The 20,186-nt window shown below is 28.2% G+C and overlaps 1 protein-coding gene across 1 annotated transcript in view; it reads right to left on the reverse strand.

Moving 5' to 3' along the window:
* LOC107456427 (tumor necrosis factor receptor superfamily member 10B) overlaps positions 1-20,186 on the reverse strand; it is a 47,100-nt gene that overhangs the window by 15,773 nt on the left and 11,141 nt on the right. The window contains exon 2 of the mRNA XM_043051250.2: positions 10,542-10,923. Within this exon, the coding sequence (XP_042907184.1) occupies positions 10,542-10,923 (382 nt within the window). The remainder of the gene's footprint in view (positions 1-10,541; positions 10,924-20,186) is intronic.

The raw sequence follows: 20,186 nt of genomic DNA on the forward strand, positions 1-20,186 counted from the left end.
AGAATGAACGACACGGTTGAATTTTTGAAAAAAATATTTTTGGAGAGGTTTAAATTTTGAATAATGTATTTCTAAGAAAAAAATCACTCAGTTGTTGATGTAAAAAGTTTATCTTAGTGATTAAATTATATCATATGAACATCATCCTTACTAGAGAAAAAAAAAATTGGGAATGCAATTGGGGAAAAAATATTGCTTAATACTCTTTATTTGACTCAAACTCAGGCTTCCCACATTAATTTGTAATTAAAACTGCACATAATAATATTTAAAATTTGTAATATTAATAGGTAAAATTAATTATTATAATAAGTATAATTAATAATGATTATAATTATAGACATTACTTATAATTAATAAAATAAATGAGAATACTATTTAATATTAATGACTATACTACATTGGATCCGATTGATATTTTCGTAGGACTGGGGTTCGATCCTCTGCGGCGGCGTGAAGCCTACCCAACTTCATTAAGATGTGTATCAGCTTGTTTGATAAGTGAAGGCAGCATTGTGAGCAATGCTGGTAGCATTTTTATCACCAAGCCGTTTGTTGGTTAAGAAATTTTGGAGCCTTAAATCTCCCTGAACTCACAATGGGCTTCTGGTAAACGTTTCAGAAAATAAAGCAAGTTCAGATGCATTTAAAGGTGGAGTACACGGAGATCGATCTAGAATCATTCTAAAATAATAAAAATGTTCGAAGGAAAGTTTAATAAAAAATTTAAATTATATGTTAATGTATTGCTTATACAATCAAGCCAATCTAGGCTTTCTAAATCTGATTTTAAATTAATTTCCAAACGTTTATTAATTAAAAAATATGATTAATTTTATACACAAGTTTTATTAGCATTTTACTTTAAATAATTCCAAATATTTTTTAAAGAAAATATATGCAATTAATGGCATTATTTCATAAAAAAATGTATAGAATTTTTCGGATTGCAATACGTTGTATAAATTATGAAAAGAAAATGCATTTACAAAGAATTTCATTTGTATTTCCCATTGTGTCTTTCGAAGCAAAATAAAATAACTAAATTCGCTCATAAAAAATTAACGTTAATAGCAGTTTTTTAAAAATTTTATTTCAACGAAAACTACATATTTAAAAAAAAAAAACCTTTCTTTTATTCGTTAAAATGTTCACAATTGCCTGTGAATACTTAATTTATTAAGTCGAGGGATCCGTCAAAAGAGGTGGGATCTTTTAGGGTTCCTTAGTTGAAAAAAATTAGGAACCAATGGAATAGAATAGCACTTATACGTGATTTTAAAATACATTGTTAGAAATTTCTTGGAAAAAATGGTTAAACACAATTTTTTTATTGTTATTTTACCATATTCAAGCAAAAGAGTCAAATAACCATAAATAAGATGGCAATCAAACTGTGAGAAAAACCATTTATTAATTGCTTTCACCTAATGCGGTTAAATAACCAGAATTTCATCGCATCAACTAAGTTTACCTAATAAATCTTCTTAATTCCTTGCAACGGCATATATATTATAGCAAAGAGGACTAATCTGGCTGACTCAAGCCCGATAGAACAGGGGTTCGTGTCTTAGCATTGTCACCACAATATTTCCTACATTCCCTTCGACACATGAAGAGTTTCCAGTGTCCTGCCCTCCCCAATGCCCATTACCAAACGAAAAGTTTAGCTATATGCAATTAAATTTCTTTTTTACTGTTTTGAAACCGTTCTAATTGTAAATGGTTAAAAGAAAAAGCATAAAGTTTTGTATTCATGGTTTTATAACAATACTAGTTGTAAACGGTTTCAAAACAGTAAAAGTAAAAAAATGTTCCTTACCGTAAACTTTACGGTTAATCGGATGAAAAAACTGCTGCCTGTTAATTTACCACAATTTTAGAATGAAAATTCTAGCAATATATTATGGCACAAGAATAGAATGAGAACAGAACTGAGCATTCTTTTTTTCAAACGCAGCCTTATTAATAATATTTAGCAACATTTAAAATACTGAATCTATGAAATTCTCATTCGGTAAATAAACGATAAGAAAAATCTTTTTGGTTTTGGAAACGTTTTCTTAACAATTGTGATAAAAGTATTTCATTTTAGACAACTCAAACGAGTACATATTTTACTTCGAAGTACTTTTATGATTTTTATTGGCCATTTATGGAAATGAAAGCCAAAGTATAGCACAAAATCAAACCATAAGTATGCCACATTTGCGTTTAAATATGATAATTGTTCTGCGTTGGTAGAATATACGAGATATTATCTCGGCTTATAAACGGCCTCATAAATTTTTGCGCTTAGGTTTACCCACACACTATAAGGACGTACATAGAAATGATTCATTTTTATCTGAAAGAAGTAAATATTTTATCCTACACAAGGAATTTAATTGCTAAGAATTTCTAGCATACTTTTGTATTTAAATAAAATTTCTTATTCTGAGAGAAGTTCCGTTTATTGTACAAGTGGATTGATAGTATTAAAACAATGAACTGTTTTTCGTAATTATAATCTTAAACTTAAGTTTTACAGTAATTTGAAATGAAAATCATTGAATAATGTTTAGAAAAAAAAAGTTGCGAGATTATTTGAATGCAAATTTTTTATTTTGTTGAGTAGCTACAAGATTATAATTTAATTTAAGTGATATAAATAGTTCGAAATATACCTATTAAAATCAATGAAATTCGAAAGTAATGTAATAAATATAAATAATACTAATTACAAAATAATGTAAACGTAATAAAAGTTAAATTATAAGCAAAAACAATTTTTGGTTTTCACATATGTTAAATATAATATTTTGAAGAAATAATTTGTAACTATAATAGCTAGAAATCATCAATGCAACAATTTTATTGAAAAGTATAAAATATATCTTTATATTTTTAGATAAATCTTTATATTTTTGTAATATTTTAAAAACTAGGCATTGTCATAAATGTACGAATTCATGGTATACACACTGAAAAAAGAGGTATGGTCAGAACTACCTGAATATGGTAAAATTTAACGTGTTTCTGACTCTACAGGAACAACAAAAAGTTCGGTACCGCTTGTAACTGAAGTACCGTTCGGTACCGCTTAAACCTACTTTTCAATTTTATAATTTTTACTAACTAAGAACTATTTTGAAAACCAGAATATTAGTGAACAGTAACCAAATGAACGAAAAAATTACAAATAAATGGTTTAAATATCGTGTATTTCGGTTTTATTAACCAGAGTTGTGTTTTTCTTTCTTTTTACTTTTTTTTCGGTAATTTTACCAGAATTCATTTCTTTTTGTGCTGGGTCATTCAGTACGGTGGTTATAAACTTGGAAAAGCGGTAAGAAACATCTTTAAGACTTAGAATAGAACAGCAACCATGACCGGAAATGTCATCGCACGCAGCTAGGGGAGTTTTACTGTTATGAATTTTCTGTTTGGACACAATTGAACTTCATATAAATTATCCTAATGTCATGTTTTAATATAATTGTTGTTAAAAATTGCATTTAACACTACCATAAAAACTAATTTATCGAAATTTACTGATTTTTCTATCTAACTGGCGGATTCTGCATCTTTATAACCAAATCAGTAAATTACTACACAACAGCTTCTGAATGCAATTTTTGACAATAGTCATTAGAAAACATAAAACTAATGCAAATTCAAGTACATCGAAAGAGCCACTCCATGATAGGAAACCGCACCTAGCGGCGTATGGTGACATTATCGACCTTGGGTTGCTGCGGAATTCTCAATGCTTATGCTGTGCCCTCATTTTATTAGAACGTTTGAAACGATTGCATTGAATCACACTCATTCTCTAGTTATTAAACTTCTTTAATTACTGTAATTTAATTGTTAATCATTTTATACAATAAAGAGGTAAACAAGAGTATAGAAGCAAAAATCAAATTTACTTCATAATTGCATTTCTGTTTCTTTCATGGGTTTTTACCTGAACTCTTAGTGACATATTATAGATCTAATTTTTTTATTGCAAGTATGTTATTCAGGGATTGCGACATCGGAAAGTTCATTTCAGAGGCTCCCAGGGGTTGACATTTCTGAGATGTGACATCAGAGATGTCAAGGGGGTTAGTCTGAAAAAATGAATAGGTATGAAAGGTGATTGTGCCAGACAGATTTTATCCATCAGTCCCTTCGAGACTTCTCTAGCTTGAATGAACACGTCATCAGAACCAGACATAGAAAAGTTGAAAGACGCGCTGCACATGGGGAAAATATGGGGTTGAAGGAAAAATAGAACAATAATGAGTTGGAAACTTAAAACCGCACTGATTTATAATGAGTGACTGTGGTGGAATTTTCTTTCTACATTTACTCTTTTATTTGTTTAAACTTCTGTTGTAAGAATTAAAAGGAAAACGGTAAAAAAATAGAAATATTGATCCTGATATTGATCGTAAATAGAATGAAAGAAGTGAACCAATTTAATTAATCAGAAATGGCAAATTAGCTTGTAAGTAAATAAAAGAAGTTTTAATTGTAGTTGTGGTTGGGAAATTGGCGAAAACAAATTTTTCTTATATTGCTTTTATTTATTAGGAAATGTCCATGAAATTTTCTGCTTTTTTACGTTTACAATTTTTCATTTAAAATTATTTGATGACGTAAAATTAAAGAAAAATTAATTTAATTGAAAAATTACTAATGTGGGCACTTTAAATATAGGCTACAAACATTCGATTGGTCTAATATATTATTTGCTTGACATTAAATTCAGACTTTGGTGTTAAATGAATATACATAAATTGACAATACACAATATAACGAAAGTTTTACAATGAAATTAATAAATTAACAAAAAGTAATTTTTTGTATGAATTGCGTGACACTTATTTTACAAAGTATAAATTTATGTTTAATTTTCTAACAATATCTTAACAGTTTTATTTGACAAATTATTTCGTTATCAAATTATGCGCCTCTCAACTATCCAAAAGGAGTAATATCAATTTAAATTCTATTTCTATTTTAATTCTATTTTCATTTCAATTCTTTTTTCATTTTAATTCTGAAATTTTGAATGTGTTTGTTCAAAGAGAGTTATAGCCTTAAAATAAAGCAATTTTTCTTTTCAAAATAGCTTATAAGTTATACCTAATGTAAATGTTCTTTATTATTGATAACCATAATTGATAATACTTCCCGATCGACAATTTATTAGAAGTTATGTAATAGATTAATGATGATTACTCTTGTATGAATACGTCAACTAAAACTTAACTTGAATATTAACTAAGTTGCTCAGGATAGTTTGGTATTTAATTCAATCTAAATATCTTCTAAAATGCCTGAAGGCGCAATTTGTTTAGTCTAATCTATAGTTTTAATACTAATCGTTTATAATCATATAATTTGAAAGTTATAAGAAAACAAGTTTAGGGTTATTAATGTTCATCTAACCATGTTTATAACAAGCGAATATTTTTGGGGTGTTTTTTTCGTATCGTTTCTTTCTTAGAAAATTTTCTTTCTTGGACATTTTACGAAAGAAACAATCGAAAAAGTTTAGCTTACTAAAACTATTGGGATAATATATTTTTAGATTTGAGTTATCTCTACATTTCAAAGGTCAAGGATATAAACCCATCAAAAAAAGTTGTGTTTACTCAGGTAAAGTTATTTTTTATGCTTTCACAAATATTTTGAGAAATTTAAGATTCATTCCAAAAATACTCGAAGCAAATTCGTACGTGAAAATACAATTATTAGATCAAAGGTTATCAAGGTGTACGCTTTTTTTCGTGCTTTGTACGCCTAAATTTCATGTTATAAAAACAATCATGTTTAGGAAACGTAGTTAAAACTGAAAATAAATAAATAAATAAAATGTGATGTCAAGTGAAATGTAAATAAAGAATGCATAAAAATATTTCTATTGTTCATTTTTCCAAATCACAGGTGTGATGTCAGAAAATTGATGCAGCAGGGGTCTTGAAACACTTGCTGTTCGTTTTAGAGTTCGTAATTGGGGTCTGCTGCCAGACAAATGTCACCTTTTTTTTAATTAACCCCAATCAAACACCTGCTGGTGTGAATCTCTCTACTTGCTAAAGCCCCGCCTAGTTAGTTAACTTTTCGAAGATTCAGAATAATTATTCATGATTAAACTGCATAGAGATTAAGAATAATACAGGAGTTCTGACCGCATGTTTAAGTGACTACACAATGCAAAGGATTGTTGTAAAAAATTCAGCGGAAGTATCTATTTAAAATGTTTGAAATCGTTACGAAATCAATGTTGTGTTTCTGCAATCATTTGTTAAGACTTCCATTTATGTATTTTTTAAATCAAACGAAAAAAAAGTTTCTAAAACGTAACAGAAACGTTTGCAGGTACGTAACAGAAACGTTTGCACAATCGTACTTTCAAAATGTAGTAATTACAAGGTAATCAACAGGAGCAGAAATTCCGTTTACACTTTTTTAGGAGATTAAAACTATTTCAAATAATAAGTGGAGCATTTTATGTTCAGTGTCTGTCTACCTTCTTTTTTAGTTTACCAGTTTTTGAGCAAATACGAGAATTTTGTGACAGTCAAATGAACAAAATAAAGTATCTATCGAACAGTTAATAAGTTTTTTCTTTGTTTACCAGTTTTTGAGCAAATACTAGAATTTTGTGACTGTCAAATGAACAAAATAAAGTATCTATAGAACAGTTAATAAACTTTGTTTATTAAATGTTTCTGAGTATGAAATCTTGAGTTAAGTTTAAACGTAACAGACTTTTTTTAAACATGAAATAATTACATGAATGAACTACATGAAAATTAACGTTAACGAGATGATAAGTTTGATTTAGGCTGACAAAATCAAAATCGATTATTTTAAAAGGAATAATTATAACTCAAATGCTTATTCAATGCAAATTAAAGTTTTCCGGATATTAACTATCATATTTGAAGCTCAAAGTATTACCAGTTTTTATCGAAACTACTAATTGAGTTTAAAATAACTCCTAATTGTAGTTAAAAATGCCATAAGCTGAGATCCGAATTCGATTTTAAAATTTTCTCAGAATTGATATCAAAGTTTCTAATAATTGATGACAAAACTGCTACTTAATAAAGTAAAAAACTAACAACCGTGAAAGTAAGAAAACTATTTAATCTAAACAATAAATAAACTACAAATGCTATTGCTTTCGTCTTTAGCATATGAATGAACTATTTTACTAAAATTTTGGCATAATTTTATGATTAAATCTATTTTGACTTGAAAGTTTAAAGAATCATGAACATAACAACTTGTTTTTTTAATCGAATGAACTATTCCAAAAAGATGTTTTCTTACAAGTATTGTGAGAAAAACAGAAGGTTTTCAAAGGTTTTTTGAACTCTTAAAGTACACGACGATGCGGTTCATTCACACACAAAACTGCGTGCTGCATATTAAATAGATATTAAGAACATAAAAATATGTGAATTAATACAGGACAAAGATAATTAAAGTAGTGTTACAAATTATTCTTTAAGCTGTAACGGTGTTATGGTAAGATAGATTGGAATCTGCACCCACTAATAGATGCTTAACGAACCGAATGAATATAAATCTTCGGATTTTCAACGTCCTCAACTTAATTTGAATAATTGTTTGTTGTTCTTAATGCATTGCTTTCAACCGCGATGATGCGTGAATAATATATACTAGCTAATACATTACGAACAGGGTGAGATTATAAAATATTTTAACTTCATTTTAGACGATTAAAAATCTCATACAATTTAGTTACAAAATATTTACAATACAATAATTAATAATTTTTAATATAAATTATTAAAAAGCCAGGGCACGAAAAAAGGAATTCGATTGCTTCAAAATTACACCATACAATATTTTGAAATTCATTCAAATTCACAGTTGAACCGTATTTTCAATCAATTTAAAAACTCGTGAAAATATAACTTTATGTTCCATAAAGTTATATTCGGTTACACAATTCGGTTAAATAACTAGCTATTGGATTACAACTATTGGATGGAAGTCATGGCGTTTGAAGTTTCATACAAAGAAGTTTCATTTCGTTTGAAGTTTCATTTCATCGAAAAGCATGTTAACATAGTACTCGATGTATGAATCTGGATAGATTTTGAATTTGAATTTGCGTTCCATATTTATTGACTATAGAAATTTTGCTTTTATTTGTGCTTAAAGGATATGCTTCATTTTTTAAAACGGAATTACAGAGTTGATAAAGAAGCATTATAGTAAAAGCTGAGAGTGCATGACGTAGCATCTAGTTTTTTCTTAAACAATAATGTTTTATGGAAGAATTTGAACAATAAACTTGTTCATTCAGTATATTTATATTATGGTTTAAAGCGAAGTAACACTTTCTATAGTGTAAATAAAGGAATTTTTATTCGTTTTATTCCTTACACACATCGATAAAGTGATCAAGTTTAAATTAAGCTGTCATTGAAGTCGCAACGTTTCATACAACATCGTAAAAGAATTCAACATAGTAGCACGGTTGATTTGATTTTGTATCTGAATTTGTGTTAGATATTTTTAGACTACAGAAATTTTTTTCTTATTAGTGTTCAGAGGACATACTTCATTTTGAAAACCAAATTACATAGCTGATGGAGGAGCATTATTGAAAAATTTGAGAATGCATTAAGTTGCGTCTTATTTCTTATATAACGATAATATGAGAAACCTAATTTTACGGCACGATTTGAGTGTTATTTTGTCAGTACATTTATACAATGGTTCAATCGTATAGATGTAAAAAATTTTATAACTGAAAAAATGTAGCCACGATGCATTGTTGATTTTTAATTCAAGACCCAAAAATCCCTTGATCAGAGTGCAAAATTTTAGACAAGGAAAAAAAATTGAGAAAACATGCAATAGATTAACTTTTATAAGATAAAGGATAAGAATTCAATGCTTAATATTTTAATGCTTCAAAAAATGCACCCTGTATCATCGAAAAAAGCACGCATAAATTTTTAAAATTCTCAAAAATTAACTCAAAGTTCTTTAACTATGGGAAACGCTTTCTGAAAAGTTTAAATAAACTCTCATTGTAGAGTTAAAACAAATGCTCCTGCATGAATGAATTGTGCGTGAAAAGAATGCAAAACAGGAAGATCGCTGCTCGAGCATTCAACTGGTAAAATAATCAAGATAAAGATAATCAACGACTCTTAAATTTTTGTCTGACAAGAAAATTATGCGAGCAGTTTCTCGGCTGTTCTATTGGTATTATTTTAATATATATATAACTTTTCATTAAGCATAATTCTAAAAAAATCACTTCAAAAAATCCATTAAATTTCGATAAACGGCACCCAAACTGATTTGTGATACAGAATATTTTAATCTATATCGAGTCAAGAGTTTTAAACTTAATGAATATCTTCTCCTTTGATGACACATCAACAAATGAAAAGACTTTGATTTATAAAGGTAAATAAATATTAAAGTACATAAGCAACTCAATTCAGTCACGTATGTACCCGAACTAAGGGATACTCATTCATCACTCAAAGCACATAAATCATCCTGTCAAAAAAAGTAAAATTTGTTGTGATAATTATTTTCCTCTTCATCATCATTGCTTAGTTCACATATTAAATCTCACAAATATAACATTTAATATTGATTGCAGGTAAAGCGATGGCTACTTAACTGTGGCGTTGTTTGAATATTTTATTTCGTCTGTCTGGTTACTTTATGTCTACGAAGATGATAAGAGATTTACAACTATTTGAAAGTCCTGCGAGTAAATTATTCCTGACAGATGAAGCTGTTAAACTTGATTGATGTACATTTGAAATAATTCATCCAAAATCTACTGATTAACCATTCCATATGGTTCGTAAAATCTTCGAAAGATTGATGGTAATTTAGGTGTATGACAATTTGGAGGATGATTTGCATATTTAAAAGCTATTAAATTGGCGCTTGTATCAAAAGAATTGGCAAGTTTTAGATAAAGAAAACCAGTTTTTATTTTGAATCGTGATTGGGTATAAATATGATTGATAAAATGATAAAAAATATTGGCTGGGGAAAAAATTATTGGCAAAAAGATGCCCAATTCTAGAATCAACATCACAAATTATAATGCTAGTTTTATTACAATCTTTGCAGTCCGCCTATCTGATTTAAAGTAATTTTTTCTAACTTTGTAAAATTTTAATATAGTTAATATACTTGTGTTAATTGATAATTTTGATATTAAAACACAAATTTAGGGAAAAAAAATCAAAAATATTTCCATAGCAAAATGTAAAATACTTCAGTTTTAGCATTTTGAGGACAATGCTTATTGTTGAATTAAGCCATAAATGTAGCATGAAATTTTAGCATTAAGCTACTGATTAATTTTAATGAAGACACTAATTTTATCATCATATTTTTTAGGCGAATGACAATGAAGTTTCTTATAATTATTGAAAGATATTAAACATTTACTTATTCTTGTATTAAGCCATAGATCTTACGTGACATAAAGCCACTGATTAAACATAGTAGGATGCTACAGAATAATTCTGACGAATACTTACCTTCAGCTTTCTCGGAAGAATGACTGATAGTTCTATTAAAAGTATCGTTTTTATTTTCTTCAGAGGAGCGCAACAGAGGTTTCACACACCTCTCATAAAAGTCCTCGTTATGTGGGCCTTTGTAAGTGTGACACGAATCACAAATGGTGTCTTTAGACGCAGTGCACTTGTGGGCCACATAAAGTCCGGGCCCACATCGTGAACATGGATAACAAGCCTTCAGTGAAGAGTAATGTCCGGAATAATGGTCTGGCGCACAAGCTATGCACACAGTGTCGTGATGTCTATTGCAGTGGCGTTCCACTCCAAATCCAGGAGGGCAGTGGTAGCAGTCATCTAAGCTTTGTGTCCGTCGGTGATGTGCATGTCTTGCCATGACGAACTGAAAAATAATAATGTTTAAATTAGTAAGTTGCTAAATAAAGGTAGGGTATATTTTGTGATGTATATGAATGAGACTTAACAGCATGAACAATGCGCAAAAAATAACAGACAAATGGACATCTTGTTTACAGAACCAGAACTAAATGTTAATTTTTGCACTGTTGTTTGTGCTTTATTCTCAGTAAATTGCACATGTATAGTAAATAATGTCTAAAATTTTAAACCTGATTCTGAAAAATGTAGAAGAGAGTAAGGACATTTGGGGCACTGGTGAATTTGTCTAAAATAAATAGTGTTTTTCGTTTCTGGCGTCTCTTTCCTCCATTAGGGTGATTAAGGCGCAATATTCAATACAGTGGATAGATTTTATTACATGCTTTTAGAAAATTATGTGATAAAAAGATGTTTTAAGACATCAAAAATAAACCATAAGTTTTATTTTCAATACAAGTTTTCAATTTAGTTTAATCTTTTTGAGATTCTATACGATATATTTTATCAACAGTTTTAAGTTAAACTTCGAAGCTACATATTTTAAGTAGTAGTTAGTGTCAATAATACGATGCAATTAATAAATTAATATTATCACGAATGTGAAATAATGGCACGAAATTACATGTTTGTAAATAACTAACTGATTTTTCTATATGTTTTAAAGCTAGGTTTTAGGTTTTTTACAAACTCTATAAAATGTCTCTGTTTTTTACTAATCTCTTTATGATTTCCGTTATCTGTCACACTAATTTCTTTGTTATTAATTCTTGATTTACAAATTTCTTTATTCTGTTGTTTGTTTCTTGTCTTGATAAGTACTAAGAGCCTGTTTGACGGCGTATTAAAAAGTGAATTAATCTAATAAAGCGCTCTTCAAAACTGACTAATACGCATATTAAAAAACACCATAAAAATATTTAATGTAATTAAAAAAAATAGAAAATATTTATGGACATTTAAAAGCAAAAATTTTAAAATCATTTAACGTTTCTTACATTTCAATTTCGCTAACGTTTTAACAGTAGCTTGAAGCTCCTACTTCATAACACTAAACAGATGTTGTCTTGTCATTTTACAATCAAATAACACATATTACTGTTAAATGAAGTGAGTAATTCGTGTCGTATGTCTAGATAACTACATGCTTGATGGCAAATTGAAAGGATAAAAAAAATGATCATTAGAAAAACAAGGGATGAAAAAAAAATCTGAAACAAAATAGCATAAAAAAAATGGGCAATGGACCGTGAAAACGTGGGTCGGGCAGCCTGCAAAGCACCTAACATGTGGGTGAATAGGTTTTTCCGGTACTCCTTCAGCTACGCTCTACTGGGGACGCTGCAGCATCAACAACAAAAAAATGTATATTCGAAACAAAGAAACAAATTGTTGTAATATGGTAAATGATTAATTAAGCTGTAGAATTTTTTTCAAGCTCTTCCTGGATAGTTTGGAGGAAATATACATATATATTGGATAAAAGCTGCCTTTTAAAGTCACATTTTGATTGGTGGAATAATTAACGAAATAAAGAGAAAAGAAAGCTTTTTATATGTATAATAGACAGGTATGCGTTTATATGTTTCCTCATGCGTTGTTATTTTATGTTACTCACTCCAATTTCTTTGATAACTGTATTTTATATTTTTCATAAAAATTAAAATATAATTTTTCTTTAAAAATATATACAAAATTATTATAGCTATTAATTATATCTTTAATGTAAAAATATTGAGTATAATTCTTCAAGTAAATATATTTGTAATTTATATTTACTTGTATTAAAAATATTAATAATATTAAAATGTAAATTTTTTTTATACTATTAAAAATAATTAAATAGAACTTTATAAAATAATCAACAAAATAAGTTCAAATGTAACAGTGAAGCAAACAGAAGAACCAACTGAATTTGTTTTATTTCTCATAGTTTTATATGATTCTCTTATTCTGCTTAATTTTCTTCACATTATTAAATTTGTATTCACGATACAAAAATAAAATAATTTTGGATGGATAATTTTACCACCTTTTTCATGATAGATATTAAAAATGATGTTTTCGAATTTTGACAACAGTTTTAAATGTAATATCAAAGGCAGTGATTATGGAGAGTATGAAACTTTCCCTTAGAGTAAAAACTCTCTTTTTATATCCTTAACTTTTTTAAAGAAATTTTATTTGCCACGTAAAAGAACAATAAATTTGGTGTTTTAACATGCACTGTTAGAAATTTCTCGAAAAAATAGTTAAATAACAATTTATTTAATTGTTATTTTACTATATACGAACAAAAAAGCCAAACAACCTTAAAAAAGATGGTTTTCAAACTATTGACTGTGAGAAAAACCGTTTATTAACTGCTTTCCCCTAATACGGTTAAGCAACCAGAATTTTATCACCCCAACTAAGCCCATCTAATGAATTCACATAGTTCATTGTATCTGAGTACATATTATAGCCGAAAGGGCTAATCTGTCACTCTCTTGGCTGACGCAACAAGGGTTTCAGTCCCAGCGTTGACACCACAATATTTCTTCCATTTCCTTCAACGCTTGAAGATTTTCCAGAGTCCTGCATTTTCCAATACCCGTTACTTAACGAAAAGCCTAGCTCTAAAGATCAGTTAAATTGCTGTTCGACGGTTTTGAAGCCATACTAGTTGTAAATTGTTAAGAAAACCATATAGTTTTTTCATTCATGGTTTTACAACTATGCTTTTAATAAACGGTTACAAAACCGTAAAGGTAAAAAATGTTCCTTACCGTAAACTTTACGGTCAATTGGATGGCCAGATTGTTGCCGGTTATTTTACCATAATTTTAAAATGAAAATTCTAACAGTGACATACCTAAATTATAAATAAAACCAGTAATATTTATTCTTAAATCAAAATAGCAGGTAAATCTACGAAATGGTTATTTGCGCAACTTATAATTGCTAATATTGACGTGTGCTTTTATCGACATTTGTGTTTCAACAATAAATATTTCCTCTTTCAAACGATTTCTAAAACCGATTCACTAGAAGGAAAAATTAAATTGCATCAAGGTATCTGTAAGTTCATAAGTATTAGCACTGATGCACTTTACCGTAACCTTCAACATCAGTATATGCCCCGTGGTTACAGTCCATAAATCTTTATAAGCAGCATACAGTCACGCATTGTAATGTCTATCAACAATCGGCAATATTTGCATACGCTGGCGTGACGGGATGCCTTAAGAAAAATGGCACCCAACGTAAGATTGACTTTAAGAATTTTTAAATAAATATGTCGTCAATACTCACAGTAGGTAATATGTGTGCGTGATTATTGTCAACGGCCCGTTAATTTTGAATCGGCCAATATTTCCATAATCACGCCGCTACAATGTATCCTTTTCCCAGTTAACTCGAAAATGTTTGTCTTTTTTTATTGGCTCCTATTACACTATTGCCTATTTAAATATATATGTGTGTCTAGGGTTAAACAATTGAAGGACAGTAATAATCACGACATGAAAATTTGAGTTGAAGGCCATATTTAAATGAAATACCTGAGATTTCAGTTTTTAGTTATGAAGTATCATCAATGAATGCTGATCTGTAGATTCGAGATAATCCTATAATTGATCATGGGAAGTATTATGTTGTACAGTTATAATTATTTGAATATAATCGTTTTGACAATAACGGAGTTAATATTTAGCTCAGGCATAGTTTTACACGCAGTTGTATGCAAGCAATGTTTATGCAATTAATTTCATTTAAAGAAAGGCTGTAATTGTTATTTTTAAATGAAACTTCACACGCAAGAAAATTATCGTGGGATTCACAAATATAAAAATATATATCAGAAAACTTTCAAATTAATAATTGTTTCAATTTCGTAAGCACTGTATACAGAGAATTATAATGTTTATTAGATAATTCTTTCAAAAAAATAAACAAAAGAGTATATTTTAAAATTCAATTGCAAGTCATAAAATAAATAACTAAAAAAGTTGAGCCCAAATAAAAAGCCTAAAAAAGGATGGAAATAAGTAAATGCGTAAATGTTAACGAAATAGCTGAAATAAATAAATCATAGATGATTATTCTATTCTGTCATTTTACAAATTTAATATTCTGGAATTCACAAACAAATTTGAGCCTAACAATTTAGATATTATTGGTTATTGAAATAGATTATTCTGATGTAGACTAATCTATTTCAAAAAACTAACATGTCGCAGATATCTACATTTAAAACTGGCTTGAAGTGTTTTTTAAACTTTGAAAATTTATTTTAACTATTTCATTCATATCAAAATCTAAATCGAAACATTTTATCTTCATTTCTAATTAATTTGAAACAATATATCTACGTTAAGTAAAGGGTTAATTAAAAAAAAAACGTTTGAGAGATTAGTTCAGAAAAAGATATTAGAATTTTAATTCTTGTTCTAATTCAATGATGGAAAAAAAGCAAACAAGTTGAAGTTTAATAATATTAGTCGGAAAATGTCAGTGAATTTTAACTCCATACATAAAAAAAAAATACTTATCAAAACTCAAGCATGAGAAAAAAAATCAAACAAGTAAGGATTTAACTTCAAAATTGTAGTATGGATTAGTTCTGAAAAACCGTAGGAATTTAAATTTTACATGAAAAGAATATTTATCAAAATTCAATGATGGCAGAAACAAACAACCAAGAATTAAGATCATTTTAATTAGGCTGAATATCAGCTTCTATGAGAAACAGTCAATCTAAAACATCATTTGGTGAAGTACGGACAGAAAAACTGCGCATGCGTGACTGCAATAACCAATTAACTGTCACTCCAACTGATATAATAAAGAAAAGGTTGAAGGGGCAGATAGTACTCAACAATGGATATCAAACTGTCTTTTGCTTCAGTGCTTTCCCTTAGAATACGAAACAAGTTAAATTTGAAACTCGATTATTGTGATTGGTAGAAATTCATTTGATGCATTCAAATTAAATACATATAAAAAAAATTTAACGGCTTATCAGGTTTACCAATTTATGTAAAGCACATGCACTCTGAGAAAAAAAAAATTAAGCCGTAAATCATGATATCAATACCTTGAACTATTATAACGTGGGAATTTGTTATATTAAGTTCAAGTTGATTCGCACACTGTAAAAATTCTGGATCAAATTACAATATGAAGTACCTGCACTTCGGGTGCATCATCCGTAAAATCCATTTTACCATAAAATCTATTTCTAGTGTAAAATATTATAACGTAAATTTTACAGTAATGTTTATGTAATTAGAGTGATTCAGTAATTTTACGGTAATTATCGATGTAAATATTGCGGTTTATCAGATGTTTTGTTTTGTGACATGTTCCGGAAAAAATGGATTTTACTGTAAAAAGTACTAGCAATCTACCAGTATTTTCTTTATCATAATTTGATCTCAAATTTCTTTCAGTGCAATAGTAACGTGTAATATTAAAGTTTACTACGTCAGTTATAACGATTTAAAAGTCCATTAGCTCGTGTAACGATATTTTCCATTATTATTATTTCGACAAACAATTAAACGATACGTGATAAATAAATAAAAAGAACTTTCAAAAATTAAAAAGAATTTCTAAAAAGAAGAATAAAATCCAAATATTATTCAAGGTATTTTACAAGAAAATATGAATTTGAATACTAAAATATAAGAAAATCTTATCTATCTTCCTCTAATATATTATAATTACAGAAGAACTTTTTAGTAGTAGCAATTGTATTACAAAAAAACAAAAAAATTTGTTTTAATATTTAATATAAAGTTAACGCCCATATAAAGCTACTTATATTGCCTTTTATCGCAAAGGTAAAAAAAATTTAAGTTGTTAAGATTTTTTTTAAAGCTAACGATTTTTTTGACAAGTTGTTTTTGGACTTGATTTCTCTTTTTGAATTTTCGAAATAGTTTTTCCATTTTGATTATAAGATTTTGTTTTTCAATTTTAAGATTTCAAAATCATTTTTTTGCATTTAACATCAAATTTTTTAAATCGTATTCACAGGTTTTTGAATAAAATAGTATGATAGAAAATTAAGATCAATAAACAATATTTAGTTAAGAATACATTTATAAATTTCTGATTGCTATTGTTTTTAAAGGCAATTTTAGTTTAATTTCTTACGGAAAATACCAATATTTAATTTTTCATCTCAACTTTGCGCTAAAAAAAAAACTATCTTAAAGAGCAGAGTGAGAAGTTTAAGTGGAGAAGTTTTATGTGACTCAATTTTCACGCTGATTCGATTTTAACATATAATATTCTTTTACCCTTATGGGCGAGGCGACACAACCTCCACCTGATTTATCGAAGGTCTTTGTTATGTCTTCCTATTTCACCTTGCAGGTAAGAAGAGAAGATGATAAAAATGATGGTACACTTTCAAGGAAGAAAAGGCCCGATGTCGTAAAGTAGTCAAACTACAAGATGGGAAAAGCGAAAAGAGGCGCCTTTTTACAACCTAAGTTCTATCCAAGACCTCTTCAATAAATATTATTACAGCACCATGTCTACAGTCATTTTATTGAATGCTCATAATGAGCACTAAGTGCTTTACCAATTGTCGTTATTCTGTATATATGTACATAAGTTTTCACTCCTGTTTAACAATGGCTGACAAGAAAATTGCTTATGGCTAAGAATTGAAAGCGCGCACTTGACTTTGTGTGGGCCATTTTCTTGGCGGTGAATTGTTAATGTTTCTTAAGCTCCATTAAGAATTGGATTTTTTATTTTTATTTTTTGAGTTCAGGCTAGAGAGATAATTTCTTTAGTTATGCATTCTTTACAAAGTTGTAAAATATTCTTTGTAGATAACGTAAGAAGAGAATATTTATTGTTGTGTAAAGGAGTGGTCCAATTAGCTCGTGAGAAGAAGGAGGTGAATTTAGTGTTGCTCTACTGAGAAAATGTCATTAAAGATAGCCAATTAACATGGTTTTTCGAAACTCTGTCGCCAAGCAAAATAAAAAATGTCATATTTCAAGTGCTTTGCACTCAAAGTAAAGCGGTGGTTTAGTTGAATGCAATAATAGCATACACTAATAAACAATTTTAAAATTTATTTCAAGTATAATTTAAATACCAAAAATAGTTAATTTTAGTTTTACGACGATTTTTTTTAAAATCACGTCATGAACCAAATTATTTTTTTTACTGAAACATTGGCAAGTAAAAAGGCTTTGGAAATTAGTAAATGTAAAAAAATAAAAGTAGAATTGCATGTACTATTTTAGTTTCATTCGCATGCAATTGAAAGTAAGCAAATTAAGTCTTATTATTCAATTAATAGGAGAATAAAAATAATATGATTTTTTGTCACTCCATAGTTTAAAAACAATTTTCGAACAAAATATAAACATATCTTAAATATATTCAAACAATATCACAAAAATAAAGTTAAATAAAATATTTTTTAATTCCGTTCATATACCTGTTCAACATGAAAAAGGGTTGTGGTATTTTTTTGCTTAACTTTAGGGAAATATTCTTAACGGAAAACTAACTCTAAGAAAGATATGAATTTTTCACGTCTGTGCTAAAATAGAAGATAAAAAAAAATAATAATTTGATATAGAGGAATACTGATTTTTGAAATTCATATATTCCAAGCAAGGAATGAATTACCAACAGTAATACTCATGCATTTTTGCATCATAATGCATCAACAAATATATTTCCCCCCTTTTTTTCCCGCATCAGCGCATCACTTTTTAAAACAAAGCCCGAAAATTTTCATCACTCGCAGAGAAAACAATGAAATGATAGTTGTCTTGCTACCAAAACTTATGAACATACGCCCGTAAATCTTACTGATAATGACGCATTTATAAGATAATGCGATTATTCTCGGCTATCAAAATCTCCCCACAAAGAATGTACTTCAAATATTGCTTTTGCAAGGTGTCTCACACACGTAAGAAAGCAAAACTATTCCACAAAAGGAATTTTTTTCAACAAAAAAAAAGTATTTTTTGATGGGCATTCTTATAGTGTCACATAAACTATTCCCCATTTTACAATTCTGCCATTATGTAAAGAAGAAAATGTGGATTCAGACTGGCTGTGTTAAAAATATTCCATAAATATCGTCTGCTCGTAACTGAAAAATATTCAATAAATATCGCCTGCTCGTAACAGAAAAATATTCCATAAATATCATCTGTTTGTATCTGACGAAGTATAACATTTTATGGCGTATAATGCACATATCAAAATTGATGTTTCATAGAATTGATGCTGTTAAAGATTTAAGATATATCTTACTTTTTCTGTAATTTCGACTATTGTTTAATCTTGTCAAAGTATTACAAAATCTAAACAAGTTTGTGAAATAATGTGCCATGAAATTGCTGCTTCACTTTTAAAATATATGATTTATTTGTCTGGGATACAATTGACTTTATATTGTAAAAGAGTTTGATATTGTGTTGTGTTATAGCACTTAAGGAGAATTTGTTGAAATATATTCTTAACGCAAATTTTTAAAAAATTATTTAATGTTATTTTTAGGCCTTACAAAGCGTATTAGTTTTGAGTAATTTTCAAGACATACTACATGATCCTAATTACGCTTTTCATTTTAAAAAATAACTGTACTCTTAAATAAAATAATTAAACAAAAATAAAGATATAATAAAAATTAAGAAATAAAAATAAAGAAATATAAAATTATATATTAACGGAGAACACCATATTGATAGAATGAAAAAGAAGACCCTTTCTCAATGAATTTTGCACAAAAAAATTTAATCTGTGTATAACATTAATTATTAAAGAGAACTAATGTTTTGTTATACTATAGCTGATCATAGGGGAAAACATTTTTAAGGATGTTGTCTTTTAATGCTAAAGATATAGGGTATTCATACTTCTCAAAGAATCTGTTTAAATTTGAACGACTTATTGAATTGGTAATTTAAATGGCGCCAACACTAGTTTTTTATCACTTATAACTGAGATTGAATATTTAAGAACAATCATAAAAATCGGCTTTTTTTTTAATTATTAGTCTGAAAAAAAAGCTCTTATTCTTCCTTTAAATTTCTTATCTTGGACAAAGCACATATAATTTTTTTTATGAAGTATACTAATCATTTTTGTTATAAAAATATTTATTTATTATACATGTAATTAAATCAGCAATAATTGCAAGCGGTTTAACATTGAAAGCTAATTTTAAAATTTACTTAGAAAAGAAAATAAAAACAAAAATTTCCTTCTAAATCTTAACATTAATCAGACAACGGCTTT

This window comes from Parasteatoda tepidariorum, chromosome 8, assembly GCF_043381705.1.
Source record: "Parasteatoda tepidariorum isolate YZ-2023 chromosome 8, CAS_Ptep_4.0, whole genome shotgun sequence".
NCBI lineage: Eukaryota > Metazoa > Arthropoda > Arachnida > Araneae > Theridiidae > Parasteatoda > Parasteatoda tepidariorum.